The sequence below is a fragment of the Henckelia pumila genome, chromosome 4 (genome assembly GCF_033568475.1).
Source record: "Henckelia pumila isolate YLH828 chromosome 4, ASM3356847v2, whole genome shotgun sequence".
Classification (NCBI taxonomy): domain Eukaryota; kingdom Viridiplantae; phylum Streptophyta; class Magnoliopsida; order Lamiales; family Gesneriaceae; genus Henckelia; species Henckelia pumila.
In genome coordinates, this window is record NC_133123.1 from 215,557,074 (window position 1) to 215,571,980 (window position 14,907).

Below are 14,907 nucleotides of genomic sequence, written 5' to 3' on the forward strand. Positions count from 1 at the left end.
TTCCACAAAGGTTGCACAGTACCTATTTTTGCAGAACATGAAGCAAATGATGAAGAATCAAATTCAAAAAGTAACTGGGAATGATTGAAACATTCAAATCAAATCTCCATTGATCCAATTCAGATTTAGTATGTTTTACAACCTCTGTCCAAATTTCATATCAATCCAGCGGATGGATTGGGAGATATGAATTTTTCAAATTTGTTGCACAGAACAAGTTCGAAAACATGATGAAGCGACTTCCGAAAAATACTGGGCATGATTGATTCGTTTAAATCAAATCTCCCCATTCAAAATGACGATCTAGATGTTTTAAAGCTTCGGTTTAAATATCAGATCAATCCAACGGTTAGATTGTGAGATATGATTTTTCCACAAAATCCGCTCAATGCTGGGAAAAAGTAGGCAGCGGCGCCGAACACTTTTTGTCACTCCTTGACTTCTCAACACATGCTCCATGCACTCAAATCAGATTCAAATATTTGCCAACTATAAATAAAGGTCATCCAAGGTCATTTGGCGACATCCCAACTCATCTCTTCTCTCCTTTGCAAGAAATTTCTCACTATCAAAGTGTTTGTGTGATATATTTGAGAGTGTTTGTAAAAATAGTTTGTGAGTTGGTTGTGCTATTGTTGTAAACACTTGAGTGTGAAGCCAAGTGTGTTGTGCTATCGTTGTAAGCACTTGAGTGTGAAGCCAAGTGTTTGTGTTGAGGCTATCCTTGGAGCCCTTAAGGCCAAGTGTTCGAGTTGTATCGGCGCGGTAATTGTGTTGAGTTGTACGGCTATCCTTGAAGCCATCAAGGCCAAGAAGTTGAAGTGCTAGTGGATCCTTGGTTAATCGATCTTAACCAAGAAGGGGAGACGTAGACGATTTATCGTCGAACTTTAATAAATATCTCTTATCCCTTTTACTGCTTTATTTACATTACGCATTTATTTATCGCATTTATTATTAATTGCTTTAAGTCTTCCGCTTGCGTATTTGCATAATTGCTTTAAATTGCTAAAGTTGCCAATAGAACCTAAATCCCCCCCCCCCCCATTAGGTTCTAACAAGTGGTATCAGAGCCACCTTTTTACAAAATATTTTCAAAAAAGGCTCTATGACAAATCTAGCTAGAGATTATGTTCAAGGACAATCAACCAATCGTCCTCCTCTTTTCAACGGCATAAACTACGGATATTGGAAAAATCGAATGTCCCTATATATCCAATCCGTAGATTATGATCTTTGGAAAGTAACCGTGAAAGGTCCCTATGTACCTATGAAAGAGGTTGAAAGGGTTAAAGTTCCTAAGGGAATGGATGATTTTTCAAAGGAGGACATGAAGTTAATTTCTCAAAATTCTAAAGCTATGAATATTTTTCATTGTTCTTTAGATATGAACGAGTACAACCGGATCTCGATGTGCTCCTCCGCAAAAGAGATTTGGGACAAATTGGAGATATGTCACGAAGGGACCAATCAAGTCAAGGAAACAAAGATCGATCTACTCCAACTCAAATACGAAACATTTGAGATGGAAACCAATGAGGATGTTGACACAATGTTCCGAAGGCTTACTCAAATAATCAATGAGTTAGCTTAACTTGGAAAGCAATATCCATCCAAGCAAGTTTGGAGGAGATCTCTACGCACCCTACCCAAGGAGTGGGATGCCAAGAGGACGGCCATCATTGAGTCCAACAAAGGCGACGCCGCATCCTATGATCTTGACCAACTTCATGGGACCCTAAAAACCCATGAGTTGTAAGTATCCACAAGAAAGGAAGCGAAGAAAGAAGATGAAAAGATCAAGGCAAAGGGGATTGCCTTATCTAGCCAAGTTGAAGAAAATGATGATGAAGACATGGTGCTCTTTGCAAGGAAATTCAAAAGATTTATGCGAGGAAACAACTTGAAAAAGAAGACCGAAAAAGAAGTAACATGCTATAACTGTCAACAACAAGGCCACTATGCAAATGAGTGTCCTCTAAAGAAGAAGGTCGACAAGGGAAAGAAGAAAGCACTTATAGCCACTTGGAGCGATAGCGACGATGACGAGGAGGAAGCTAACATATGCCTCATGGCTAAAAGTGATGACATCGTCTCCGACGACGATGATGAGGTACCTTCCTATGACGAACTACTACATGCATATAAACATATGTTTGATATGGCTAAGTCACTTAGAAAGGAAAATAGAAACCTCAAAAATGAATTAGAAACTAAGGGGCATGAGAACCTAAGATTAAAGGATGACATAGCTCACTTAGAAAAATCTTTTGATAAATTCAATGTTAGTATTAATAATTTGAATAACTTACTAAGCATGCAGAAATGTAGTTTTGATAAGGGTGGAATAGGATATGGTAAGAAATCAATAGACTTCACTAGTCTAATTGCTAAAGCAAAAATGAGATCACCCCTACATGCTCTTACTGCTGTAAAATAGGTCATGCTAGACATAAATGTAGATCGTTAAAATATCAATATGATAAAAAAAGCTATATGAAATGGAGGCCTAAGAGTACTTAACAACTCATCAGTTGGCATTATGAGATCATGATCTAAGAAAGTTCATCATAGACCGGTTTAAACTGCCTTGACTTGCGACTGGTCTTCCTGATGAATGCTGCTTTGTCCAAGAAAATAGGTTTTTAAAGAGGCCATAGCCCTACCTACTACTGGGAGCACTCTTGAAAAGTGGCGATGATGTCGCTATGAGAGACTGAACTCTTAGAAATCTATTTTGTATTTCTATTTTCTAACACTGTGGACCCAAAAGAACTAAAAGGTACCAAAATCAATTCTTGTAGGGAAATAGGAAAACTGTTCTCCCTGGCATATGGTATCTAGACAGTGGATGCTCTAGACATATGACCAGGAACAAGGATCTACTCCAATCGTTCAAACCAAAGAAGAAAGGAACTGTCACCTTTGGAGACAACAGCAAAGGAGTTATCGAAGGAATCGGCTCAATAGGTATATCTGAATCCTGCTTGATTGATGATGTACTCCTAGTGAAAGGGCTTAAGCATAACTTACTAAGCATAAGTCAATTGTGCGATATAGGTTATGAAGTCAAATTCACTCCCCAACACTGTACTATATCACTCACGACTGATAAATCCATAAATTTCAAAGGATATAAAAGTGAAAATGTATACAAGGTTTCTTTAAACAATTTATCTTTATCAAATATTAAAAGCCTTGTATCCTTGAATGTTGATGACAACATTCTTTGGCATAGACGACTAGGTCATGTTGGTCCTAGTACCATAGAAAAACTTTTTAAACTTGATTTAGTTGTTGGTATGCCAAAACTCAATTTAAAATTAGATTTTGTTTATGATGCGTGTCAACTTGGCAAACACACAAGGGAATATTTTAAAAGCAAAAATTTTGTATCAACTTCTATGCCTCTTGAACTTCTTCACCTAGATCTATGTGGTCCCTTGAGGAACTCTAGCTTAGGAGGAAAGCTTTATGCATTTGTCATTGTGGATGATTTCTCACGTTACACGTGGACATTGTTTTTAGCCCACAAAAATGATGCCTTTGATTATTTTAAAACTTTTGTCAAACGAGTTGAGAATGAGAAAAATCTTTCAATAAAGCAGATCCGTAGTGACCACGGAACTGAATTTCAAAAATGAGAGTTTTACAAATTTTTGTGAAGAGAAAGGCATCGGTCACAATTTTTCTTGTCCTAGGACTCCTCAACAAAACGGGGTCGTTGAGAGGAAAAATAGAACACTTGTGGAGATTGCAAGGACCATGATATGTGAGCTTTCTCTACCAAAATATGTTTGGGCTGAAGCAATGAACACTGCTTGTTACATCATTAATCGTGTATCAATAAGGCCAATTCTCAAGAAAACTCCATATGAATTATGGAGAGGGAGAAAGCCTAACATTTCATATTTTCGAGCTTTCGGTTCCAAATGCTACATACATAATAACGACAAGGACAACCTTGGCAAATTTGATGTCAAATCTGACAAAGGTATTTTTCTTGGATATTCTACCTCAAGTAAGGCTTTAAAGTATTTAATAAACGTACCTTACTTGTTGAAGAATCTATGCATGTTGTATTTGATGAATCTATGTCTGTAGTTTCTCGTACTACTAACGATGATGTAGAATTACTCGAAGAAGAGATGACTTCCTCAAGACTAAATGATATAGATACTTCTGTTGAGAAAACTCCACTTCCGAAGGATTGGATGCTTCACAAAGATCATCCTATGGATCTTATCATTGGAAGTCCTTCGAAGGGAGTAACCACTCGATCTTCTCTTAATAATATTTGCAATCATCTTGCTTTTGTTTCGCATGTTGAACCTAAGTGTATTGATGATGCTTTATTAGATGATTCTTGAATTATTGCTATGCAAGATGAGTTGAATGAGTTTAAACGTAATGATATTTGGAATCTTATTCCTAGGCCGCATGATAGATCTATTATTGGCACTAAATGGGTTTATAGGAATAAACTTGATGAGCATGGTACGATCACTAGAAATAAATCTAGGCTTGTAGCAAAAGGTTATAGTCAAGAAGAAGACATTGATTATGATGAGACATATGCTCCTGTTGCTAGACTAGAATCTATTCGCATGCTACTTGCTTTTGTTTGATCTAGAAATTTTAAGTTATTTCAAATGGATGTTAAGAGTGCATTTCTTAACGGTGAATTGAAAGAGGAAGTTTACATTGAACAACCTGATGGTTTTGTTGATTCGTTATAGACTAAACAAAGCTTTGTATGGATTGAAACAAGCTCCTAGAGCTTGGTATGATAAACTGTCTACTTTCTTGCTTTCAAATGATTTTTCAAAAGGAAAGATCGACATTACCTTGTTTACCAAGAATGTCAAAAATGATCTTTTGATTGTGCAAATTTATGTTGATGATATAATTTTTGATTCTACTAATGAAACTCTTTGTCAAGGATTCTCTAAGTTGATGCAGGATCACTTCGAGATGAGCATGATGGGGGAACTTAATTATTTCCTCGGATTGCAAATCAAGCAGTGCAAGGATGAGTTCTTTGTAAACCAAAGCAAATACATCAAGGAGATTCTAAAGAAGTTTGGGATGGAGAACACAAAATCATCATCCACACCGATGAGCACAGCAATCAGACTCGACAAGGATGAAAATGGTAAATCTGTAGATCAATCTTCCTTTCGCAGTATGATTGGCTCCTTACTTTATGCTACTGCTAGTAGACCGGACATTATGTTTAGTGTTTGCTTGTATGCACGATTTCAATCATGTCCAAAGGAATCACATTTGTTCGCCTGAAAACGCATTTTCAAATATCTTTCAAATACTCCAAATCTCGGCTTGTGGTATTCGAAAAATTCTTTTTTTGATTTAAAAGTATATTGTGATGCCGACTTTGGTGGATATAAGGTGGACAAAAAAAGCACTAGTGGAACTTGTTTCTTTCTAGGAAACTATTTAGTTTCTTGGTTTTCAAAAAAGCAAAATTGTGTTGCGTTATCAACAACCGAAGCCGAATATATGGCTGCTGGTAGTTGTTGTGCGCAAATTCTTTGGATGAAGCATCAATTGCTCGACTATGGCATCTCTTTTTCAAAAATCCCTATTTTTTGTGATAACACTAGCGCCATATGTCTTACAAAGAATCCGATTCAACATTCGCGCACCAAACATATTGACATTCGTTATCATTTTATTCGTGACCACATCGAACGAAATGAAGTTGAACTTCAATATGTTGACACGTCAAATCAAATTGCTGATATTTTTACAAAACCACTAGATGAAAATACTTTTATTCGTTTGCGTGGTGAACTTGGCATGATTGAGTTATAATCACTTGCGGACATAAATAAATTTAATGTCATATTAAGGGGGAGCTTAATATAAAATTCGAGCAACTTAATTTTGGATAATACAAATTAATTGTATTTATTCAAAGTTATAAAGCTCACATTTTATGTGAAATTTATGTGTTGCATTTTAGAAATTATATTCAATTATCATGTTTTGCATTTACTTTTCCAGTCTTTTTGATCATCACAAAAAGGGGGAGAATTAGTTTGGTTAAATACTTTAACTTAGAGGGAGAGTTAGTTTGCTTAAATGCATAGAGAATAAAACTGGTTATTTGATAAACAAATTTTTAATTCTCTTCTTAACTAATTGTTTAAATTAGGGAGAGTTTTATTCATGCGATTATATTTTACAAATTTAAATTTTTTATTTAATATTGTACATTTATTTCTCCTATTTAACCAAGTTTTGTGATCATCAAAAAGGGGGAGATTGTTACGCCTTAAACGCATACAAATCTCGTGTTATGAGATTAATGTTTTTAATGCATTAACAAGTCTCATAATATTATGTTTTGATGATTACAAAACTCGGTTAATTGTTACTAACCATTTAAAGTGATATTTTACAGATTAGATTTATTGATGATTAAATTCTTGGAAGCTATTTTGAAGCTATACATGTATTTATAAAGTCTTGTATTGCTCATTGAATGGATGAAACATTGTTAAGAGATATGAAGAAAAAGACAAGAAGAAGCCAAAGTATGGAGCAGCAACTTCCGAAAATTACTGGGAATTTTCTAGACATTCAAATCCGATCTTCACCGATCATAATCGTGATGAGGAAGTTTTACATGTGCTGTCCAAAGTTTAGAGCAATCCAACGGCTAGATATGAAATTATTATTTTTCTACAAAGGTTGCACAGTACCTATTTTTGCAGAACATGAAGCAAATAATGAAGAATAATATTCAAAAAGTAACTGGGAATGATTTAGACATTCAAATCAAATCTCCACCGATCCAATTCATATTTAGATGTTTTACAACCTCTGTCCAAATTTCAGATCAATCCAACAGATGGATTGGGAGATATGAATTTTTCAAATTTGTTGCACAGAACAAGTTTGAAAACATGATGAAGCGACTTCCGAAAAATACTGGGCATGATTGATTCGTTAAAATCAAATCTCAACCGTTCAAAATGACGATTTAGATGTTTTAAAGCTTCGGTTTAAATTTCAGATCAATCCAATGGTTATATTGTGAGATATGATTTTTCCACAAAATCCGCTCAATGCTGAGAAAAAGTAGGCAGCGGCGCCGAACACTTTTTGTCACTCCTTGACTTCTCAACACATGCTCCATGCACTCAAATCAGATTCAAATCTTTGTCAACTATAAATAGAGGCCATCCAAGGTCATTTGGAGACATCCCAACTAATCTCTTCTCTCCTTTGCAAGCAATTTCTCACTATCAAAGTGTTTGTGTGATATATTTGAGAGTGTTTGTAAAAATAGTTTGTGAGTTGGTTGTGCTATTGTTGTAAACACTTGAGTGTGAAGCCAAGTGTATTGTGCTATCGTTGTAAGCACTTGAGTGTGAAGCCAAGTGTTTGTGTTGAGGCTATCTTTGGAGCCCTTAAGGCCAAGTGTTCGAGTTGTATCGGTGTGGTGATCATGTTGAGTTGTACGGCTATCCTTGGAGCCATCAAGGCCAAGAAGTTGAAGTGCTAGTGGATCCTTGGTTAATCGATCTTAACCAAGAAGGGGAGACGTAGACGATTTATCGTCGAACTTCCATAAACATCTCTTATCCCTTTTACTGCTTTATTTACATTACGCATTTATTTACCGCACTTATTATTAATTGCTTTAAGTCTTCCGCTTGCGCATTTGCATAATTGCTTTAAATTGCTAAAGTTGCCAATAGAACCTAAATCCCCCCCCCCCCATTAGGTTCTAACAGTTACACTGAGTTCTTTCCTTAGCAGCGTTTCTCTTCGTTTCCCGCCTCGCAAACTCCTCTCTCATCATACCTGACGGGTCTGCAACAAAAATAACATGTAAGTGTAAGCACATAAGCACAGTCAATCAGGAGATGTCAAGAAGAGAAAGCTAAAAAAATTACCGGGTTGAGCCCAGGGGTGCCGTATGCATCAGGGGATCTTCCACCCGGTTACTCAACCCGTAAGAGGTCATATTATCATTTGTCAAAAGGACAGAGGAAGGGAAAGTTTTGTTCCCTACTAACGCTAAGCTACGAATATACGGCCCCTCGATCTTATAGTGATCCGAGAGTTCAGGCTGAGGAGGTAAAATAGTCAGGAACCCGGTCCTAAATGGGAATGGGACCGGGGGCTGGAGGAAGAAATATCTCTCTTTCCATCCTTTCAAAGAGGAAGGAATATCGAATAGAAAGCGGACATTTAACCGGGCAGCTAAGGAGAAAGCCCCCTCGTTAAACCGACAAGTAAAAAAGTAGTGAAAGATAAGGGGGGTAATGGCCAAATTGTGCATTTTAAAAAGTTTGTAAGTAAAAACCATAATGCGGAAAGAATTCGGGTGGAAGGTGTGCATTTTATAAAGTGTTCGGAAGGAAGGTGAACCACCCTAGGGCAAGGGATTTAGAAGGAGAAGAGGGGATTGCAACAAGAGGTTTTGGGTTGCGGATTTTCTTCTTGCCATTTCCTTTGGGGCGGGAAGAGGAGGTAGCAGTAGCATGAGTGGTAGAGAGAGAGGATTTCTTGGAAAAACAGGGAGGGGCGAGGAAGAGCAGAAGCGGATCAAGCATCGCTCGAGCCACCGCTTGGCTCTTCATCTCTAGGCGAGATTTTGGCATTCGCACCAGAGGTAGAAGAAGTTCCAGAAGACATAGTAGGAAGAGGAGAACTTACGAGGGTGGGAATCTAGATGGAAGATCGCAAGAAGCAAGCGCCGGACACTCGGAAGGAATCACATAGATGCTGAAAGACGCAAGGAAGAAAGCGGTGAGGGAGGTAATGAAGGGGCACAAGGATTAAATACTTTTAGGAACCGAGCAATCTGGGCCGTGTATTTTGAAATAAACGGTGGAGATGCACGAAGCGTGCTCAAGAAGTTGAAGCGACCACTGACAAGACCTCTGAGACACGTACTACGAAGAGGTTAGGGCTGACGTCAGCCTTGTCTTTCACCCGGGCTCCAGGTTGCGAAAACCACGTGGATGTTGATTTTTCAGGACAACGAAGCAGGTTCTAGCCTGACTAATTTTGGAAGGTGTGGTGATATCCCAGTAAGATAACCCAGGTGGTCTCAAAAGACCCGAGGGTCTCGTGGACCCGGGTGGTTCAGAGGACTCGGGAGGCCCTAAACACCCGGGTGATCAGGGGAGCCCGAATAAACTACGGAAGCCGGGCATTCAGAAACATGCTCCCGGGAGCCGGGAGAAAAAGAGAGCTGGTGGGGCCCGGACTTTCTATTTTAAGGGTCAGGAAGAGGCCACGCCTACCTTGAGTGTGTCAGGCTCTTATTACAGACCAAATCATCACTAATCACGTTTCAAAAGCATGGGTTCTTCCGAGGATTACGGGGTGTCTAATCACACGTGATAATTGTCTCATCGCATTAAAAGTCGTCAGTTAGCCCATACCATGTAATCATTAATAACCCAGACCGACGGGTATAAATACTAGGCTCTCGAGCCTGGTCAAGGTGTATTCATTATCACCTATCACCATTGTATCGCACACACTCACTCTCCCAAAATTCCTAAGCCCACTCCATACATCTTAATCTGACTTAAGCATCGGAGTGGCGACGCTGAAAACCCTTCCGATTTCTCACTTACGAGTTTCTTTGTTTCCTGACGTGTAGATTGCATCCAAGATGGGACGAAGGAGCTTGCTGAAATTTTACCCGGATACTCTGCCACGGCCCGAGAACCCTTTTATGATAATCGCATCGGTCCATATCCAATGCGGGCATCGGTCCATATCCAATGCGTTATTTTCTCCTGCATTCGAGTGAGTGTTCAGTTGAGGGTGTTGAGTTTCTTTGAAAGCTCCATGGCCATGGTTTTGGCCTTTCAGTTGTTCAATCATATCTTGAACAGAAACCTCAGGTTCAACGATTCAAATCTTCTAAGTTCAACGGGATTTCCACTCCCTTTTTCTCAGTCTGGTCCCTTCACTTTGGCGGCATATTTCATTGTTCCACCGGGCGTGCCAATTTATTGTTCAATTTTTCTATAACTGTCAAAGTGAGAGCGTGTACAACTGTAAAAATGGGTTGGGTCTGCTCAGTCGTCCTACCCTTCTGTTGGGTTACAAATTCTCAATGAACGTCAGCAGGAAAATCTTCCAATTCAATCTCTCATACTCCACCTCCCTCTTCCCTCCAAATCTCACGCAAATATTCCGCCCAACACCTCCGATTTGCGCCGCCGCCGTGTATAGGAAATCGGAGAATGAGAGAGATGAGTCTCATGATGCCAAGCCAACAAAAACAAAAACAAAGAAAGCCCGAACCATGGCCAGGCTCATCAACTCCGCCGCCGCTTGGTCAGCCCGACTCGAGTCCTTACTCTGCACCGCCACCCCCCTCTCCCAAACAACCCTTCTCCAAACCCTCCGCCGTATCAAAACCCCTTCCAAAGCCCTTCGATTTTTCAATTGGGCGCATGGTTCTGGCTTCACACACACCCATCACTCCTACTTCATCATGCTCGAAATTCTTGGCCGGGCTCGTAACCTCAATACGGCCCTGAACTTCCTAATTTCTGTACCGAAGAAATCCAACCATGGTGTACAGCTAACTGACAAGTTTTTCAACAGCTTGATTCGTAGTTACGGTGATGCTGGGCTTTTTCAAGAATCTTTAAAGGTATTTAAGTTAATGAAAGCAATGGGCATTCCTCCTTCAGCTGTTACTTTTAATTGTCTGTTCTTGATTTTGCTCAAATGTGGAAGGATGAGAACGGTTTTGAATCTATACCCTGAAATGCTTAGCACATATGGAGTGAGACCGGATTTGTATACCTTTAATATCTTGATAAGAGGCTTTTGTAGGAACTTGATGATTGATGAAGCATTTAGGATCTTTAAGGAGATGGAGAAGTTTGATTGTACACCGGATTTGTTAACGTACAATACGATTGTTGATGGTTTGTGTAGAGCTGGAAACGTGAACATGGCACGTAAGGTGGTTGATGGTATGCAAAAGAAAGGTGAGAATTTGAGGCCAAATGTTATTAGTTACACTACTTTGATTCGCGGGTATTGTGGAAAAGGCGAAATTGGCGAGGCCGTGGATGTGTTCAGAAAAATGGTTGACCGTGGCATCAGGCCGAATGAAATCACTTATAATACGTTTATTCAAGGGCTCTGTGAATCTCAGAGCTTTGATATGGTGAAAGAGATTCTAGGGAAATGTGATGGAGGGGATGGACGATTGGTTCCAGATACGTGTACTTTTAACACGGTGATGAATGCTCATTGCAATGGGGGGAACTTGGATGAGGCTTTGAGAGTTTTTGAGAAGATGACAGAGCTGAATGTTAAACAAGATTCGGCCACATATAGTATGCTAATTAGGGCCTTGTGTAAAAGGGGAAATTTTGAAATGGCAGAGAAGTTGCTTGATGAGTTATTTGCGAAGGACATTTTGTTGCGTGAAGATGGTTGCACACCTCTTGCTGCAGCATACAATCCCATTTTTCGTAATTTATGTGCAAATGGAAAGACTAAGAAAGCTGAGAGAGTGTTCAGGCAGCTAATAAAACGAGGGATACAAGATCCTCCGGCTTATAAAACTTTGATTTTGGGGCATTGTAAGGAAGGGACGGGTGAAGATGGGCATCAACTCTTAGTTTTGATGCTGAGGAGAAGCTTTGTCCCTGATGCCGAGATTTATGAATCGCTAATAGAAGTTCTTCTAAGTAAGGGGGAACCAAACCTCGCCTACGACACCTTGGAAAAGATGTCAAAAAGTTCCCATCTTCCAAGAACATCCACATTCCACCGTGTACTTATGGAACTTGTCAAAAAGGAATTTTCTCATGAATCGGCTTGCTTGATTATGCTAATGTTAGACAAACAGATTAGACCAAACATCAATCTCTCAACAGATGCAATCGAAGTGATCTTCAGGAGTGGTTCACAGAAAAAGGCATTTCAGCTCGTTAGAATTCTCTATAAAAATGGTTACATAGTCCACATGGAAGAACTGATTGTGTCCCTTTGCAAGGATAGAAAGTTCATGGAAGCAAGTGAATTGCTCGTGTTCAGCCTGAAAAATGACCAGACCGTCGATATTGTCATATGCAATACTATTTTAACCGGTCTCAGTAGAGTCCACAGGCTATCAGAAGCATTCAACCTATACTATGAATTGTTAGAGAAGGGTATAGAACAACCTTCAAGCTGCCTCGAAGAATTGAGAATCGGTCTCGAAGCTGAAGGAAAATTGAGGGAAGCCGAATTTATTGCCAAAAGATTACTGAACTAAATTGGAGTTAGCTGAGACATGCAGAGGTAGTCAGTCATGTTTCAGGAATTCCTTTTTACATTTGACTGTGTTTTATATGTTTTCAAGGCAGTTTCTATAGAATCTCATGGATTGAATTTTAGCATAGAAGCTGTTTATATTTCTTATTAGGTGTTAATTTCATTCATTTTTTTTTTCGAAATTTTTTTGTTGTGAGTTCCGCTTGATGAATATATGTATATATATATATATATATTGAGCTTGTGGTTTTTCATTTATTTGTTAAACTTTGATTTGGAGTCCTTTTTTGGATTTACAGGAACCGGTGGCCGCAAATTCAGTAATTTCCCGCTGCAATTCTCCCCTACTTGCATACGAGCTCCCGAAATGATACAGATGGTAAGAAGCATTTTACCTCCTTATCCGAGGACCTAACTTTGTCCATGTTACGTGGGTTGTAATTCGACCCGTTGTATAATTTGTGTCGTGTCAAAATGTGAGAGTATAAATATGTTATTCCTTACTTACTAGTTGTATGTGCATGTTTGTTTGGTTGTTATTATTGAGTTTCGAGCTGTGATTATTTCTCAAATTTTAGATCACGGTTTCAGATGAGACGATTTACAGGCAATAGGCAGTATCTGTGGGATTGTGTTATTGTAAAGTCGATGTTCGAACAAGTAAATTTTGGTTGTAAAATTATCGCTTTTTTGTTTTAGTACTAACATTATAAGAATTTAATATTTTTATATACAAAAGATTGAAATAAATCTACAATGCTAGACCAACATTCCACAAGAACACCTCTTTAAATTCCATTTCACAACCAAATTTATTAATGTTGATTATTCATTCACCAATTAAGGATAAATGACATACAAAGTATAATTGAAAACAGCATAACCAGTGGCATCAAAATCTAAGTACGTACGGACGGTAGCTATGCCTCGTGCCAATCGGAAAACACCGGTACCGCCAACTATAGACAACTCACGATCACCAACAGCAGTTAGAGGGTTTCTTCCAAACATGGAGAGTGTACTCCCGTTGTATTTTCCGGTTGTGAAAACGAAGTTCATGCTCGTAGCTACCGCCCCTTCGTTCAAGTCCGAATAACCGATCAACCCCTGACCTCTGCCGATGGGGGCAGAGTTTAAATCGGTTCCGACTGTTAGTAAACTATCTGCCATTATGAGTCTTCCGAAATTGGTCGATGAATTCGGAGTAATGCTAGCTTGAGCTATTTGCCAAGCTGATTGCCTAGGACCACCCAGGAAATCTTGAACATAGAACTGGATCACCGCGGTTTTCGGTACAGATGGTTTCTTTAGGTTTTGGAACCAGACTTCCACGGGTTCGGGGCCGTGACAGAATACTGCTGTTATTGCATGTGTTAGTGTGCAAAACATAATAAACTGGAACAGATTAATTTTCTCCATCGATGATCCCTCTTATTGATTTTCCTCCTGATTTTTCTGCTCTACAGATCCTTAGTACAATGTCGAAGACACACATATTTATATCCATTAATATTAATAATGATGAATATTATATCATAAGAAGTAAAATTCCTCTAGGATACGTAATGTTCAGCCTCCTTACCCTTTCAAATCTTAGTTGGTTTGTGGGTCAATATGTTCTGGAATTATTTGACGAAATGATTGAACATTGAAAGAAACAACTTTGATATTATTTTGGCTCATATTTGGTTCAATTTTCAATATTTTTTAATTTGTTATTACTTGAGTTGTATTTGTAGAAATGTAGAAATTATGTATGTGATGTATATTTAGTTTTATTTTTAGAGATCTATAATCTCATTGGTTAATTACAAACAATACATCCAAAATCTCGAAATTATTTTGGGTGATATTTGGTTCAATTTTCGATATTTTTAATTTATAAGTATTTGAGTTGTATTTTGTTGAAATGTCGGAATAATGTGATTCATATTTAGATTTATTTTTAGAGATCGATAATTTTATTGGTTAATGGCATACAATACATTTGAAATCTCGACATTGAAATATGAAAAAGTAATATATTGACCCCTCATATTTTCAAATCTTGAGAACATATATCTTTATTTGATATCTATCAATAAAGTGATCTACTTGAATGAGCTAACTAGTCGAGCTAATGAAACTCCTCTAACGGAAGATGAGCTGCTTGCTAACCTGAAACCACGAACAAGAGTGTTAAGGATGGACCAGAAGGTGTTCCGGCGTATCCCCTCCGACGCTTAAGTCAGATGCTTGGATAGAAAAATATAGAGTGGCGTGTGCACTCGAGTGAAATTGAAATTCGAATAATGAAAGTGAACTTGGTATTTATAGGAGAGGGCTCCGTATTTGGCGCTTAACTTCCTTATCAAGAACCCAAGAATCTCGGGATCACAATCCCGAATATCTAGGGTAAGATCTCGCCCTAATCTTGTAAGACAAAGGAAACATTGATATGCTTAATCTAAACGGACTGCCATCATGAGGACATTATGCTGCTGCCTTCTAGAGACTAATAGGCAGAGTAATGAGTGAGCTGTTGCTGAACTCCTGACCTCACCATAATCAAATGATCCTAACATCTTAGTTAACCTACTGAGGTTGCTGGACCAACCTGTTAAGCTAGCCTTCTGATAGAATAAG

General features: G+C 38.6%; 2 protein-coding genes across 2 annotated transcripts; one reads left to right on the top strand and one right to left on the bottom strand.

Annotated features, from left to right (window-relative positions):
* The first annotated feature begins 9,832 nt into the window (after window positions 1-9,832).
* Window positions 9,833-13,118, top strand: LOC140862571 (pentatricopeptide repeat-containing protein At1g02060, chloroplastic). The gene is made up of 2 exons (XM_073265596.1): window positions 9,833-12,309; window positions 12,582-13,118. Exon 1 carries the CDS (start codon window positions 10,115-10,117, stop codon window positions 12,281-12,283), a length of 2,169 nt encoding a protein of 722 aa, XP_073121697.1. The 5' UTR covers window positions 9,833-10,114; the 3' UTR covers window positions 12,284-12,309; window positions 12,582-13,118.
* Window positions 13,119-13,122: 4 nt separating this feature from the next.
* Window positions 13,123-13,701, bottom strand: LOC140862756 (dirigent protein 22-like). Its single transcript, XM_073265791.1, has one exon. The coding sequence runs from the start codon at window positions 13,699-13,701 to the stop codon at window positions 13,123-13,125; it is 579 nt and encodes a 192-aa protein (XP_073121892.1).
* Between the last annotated feature and the right edge of the window lie 1,206 nt (window positions 13,702-14,907).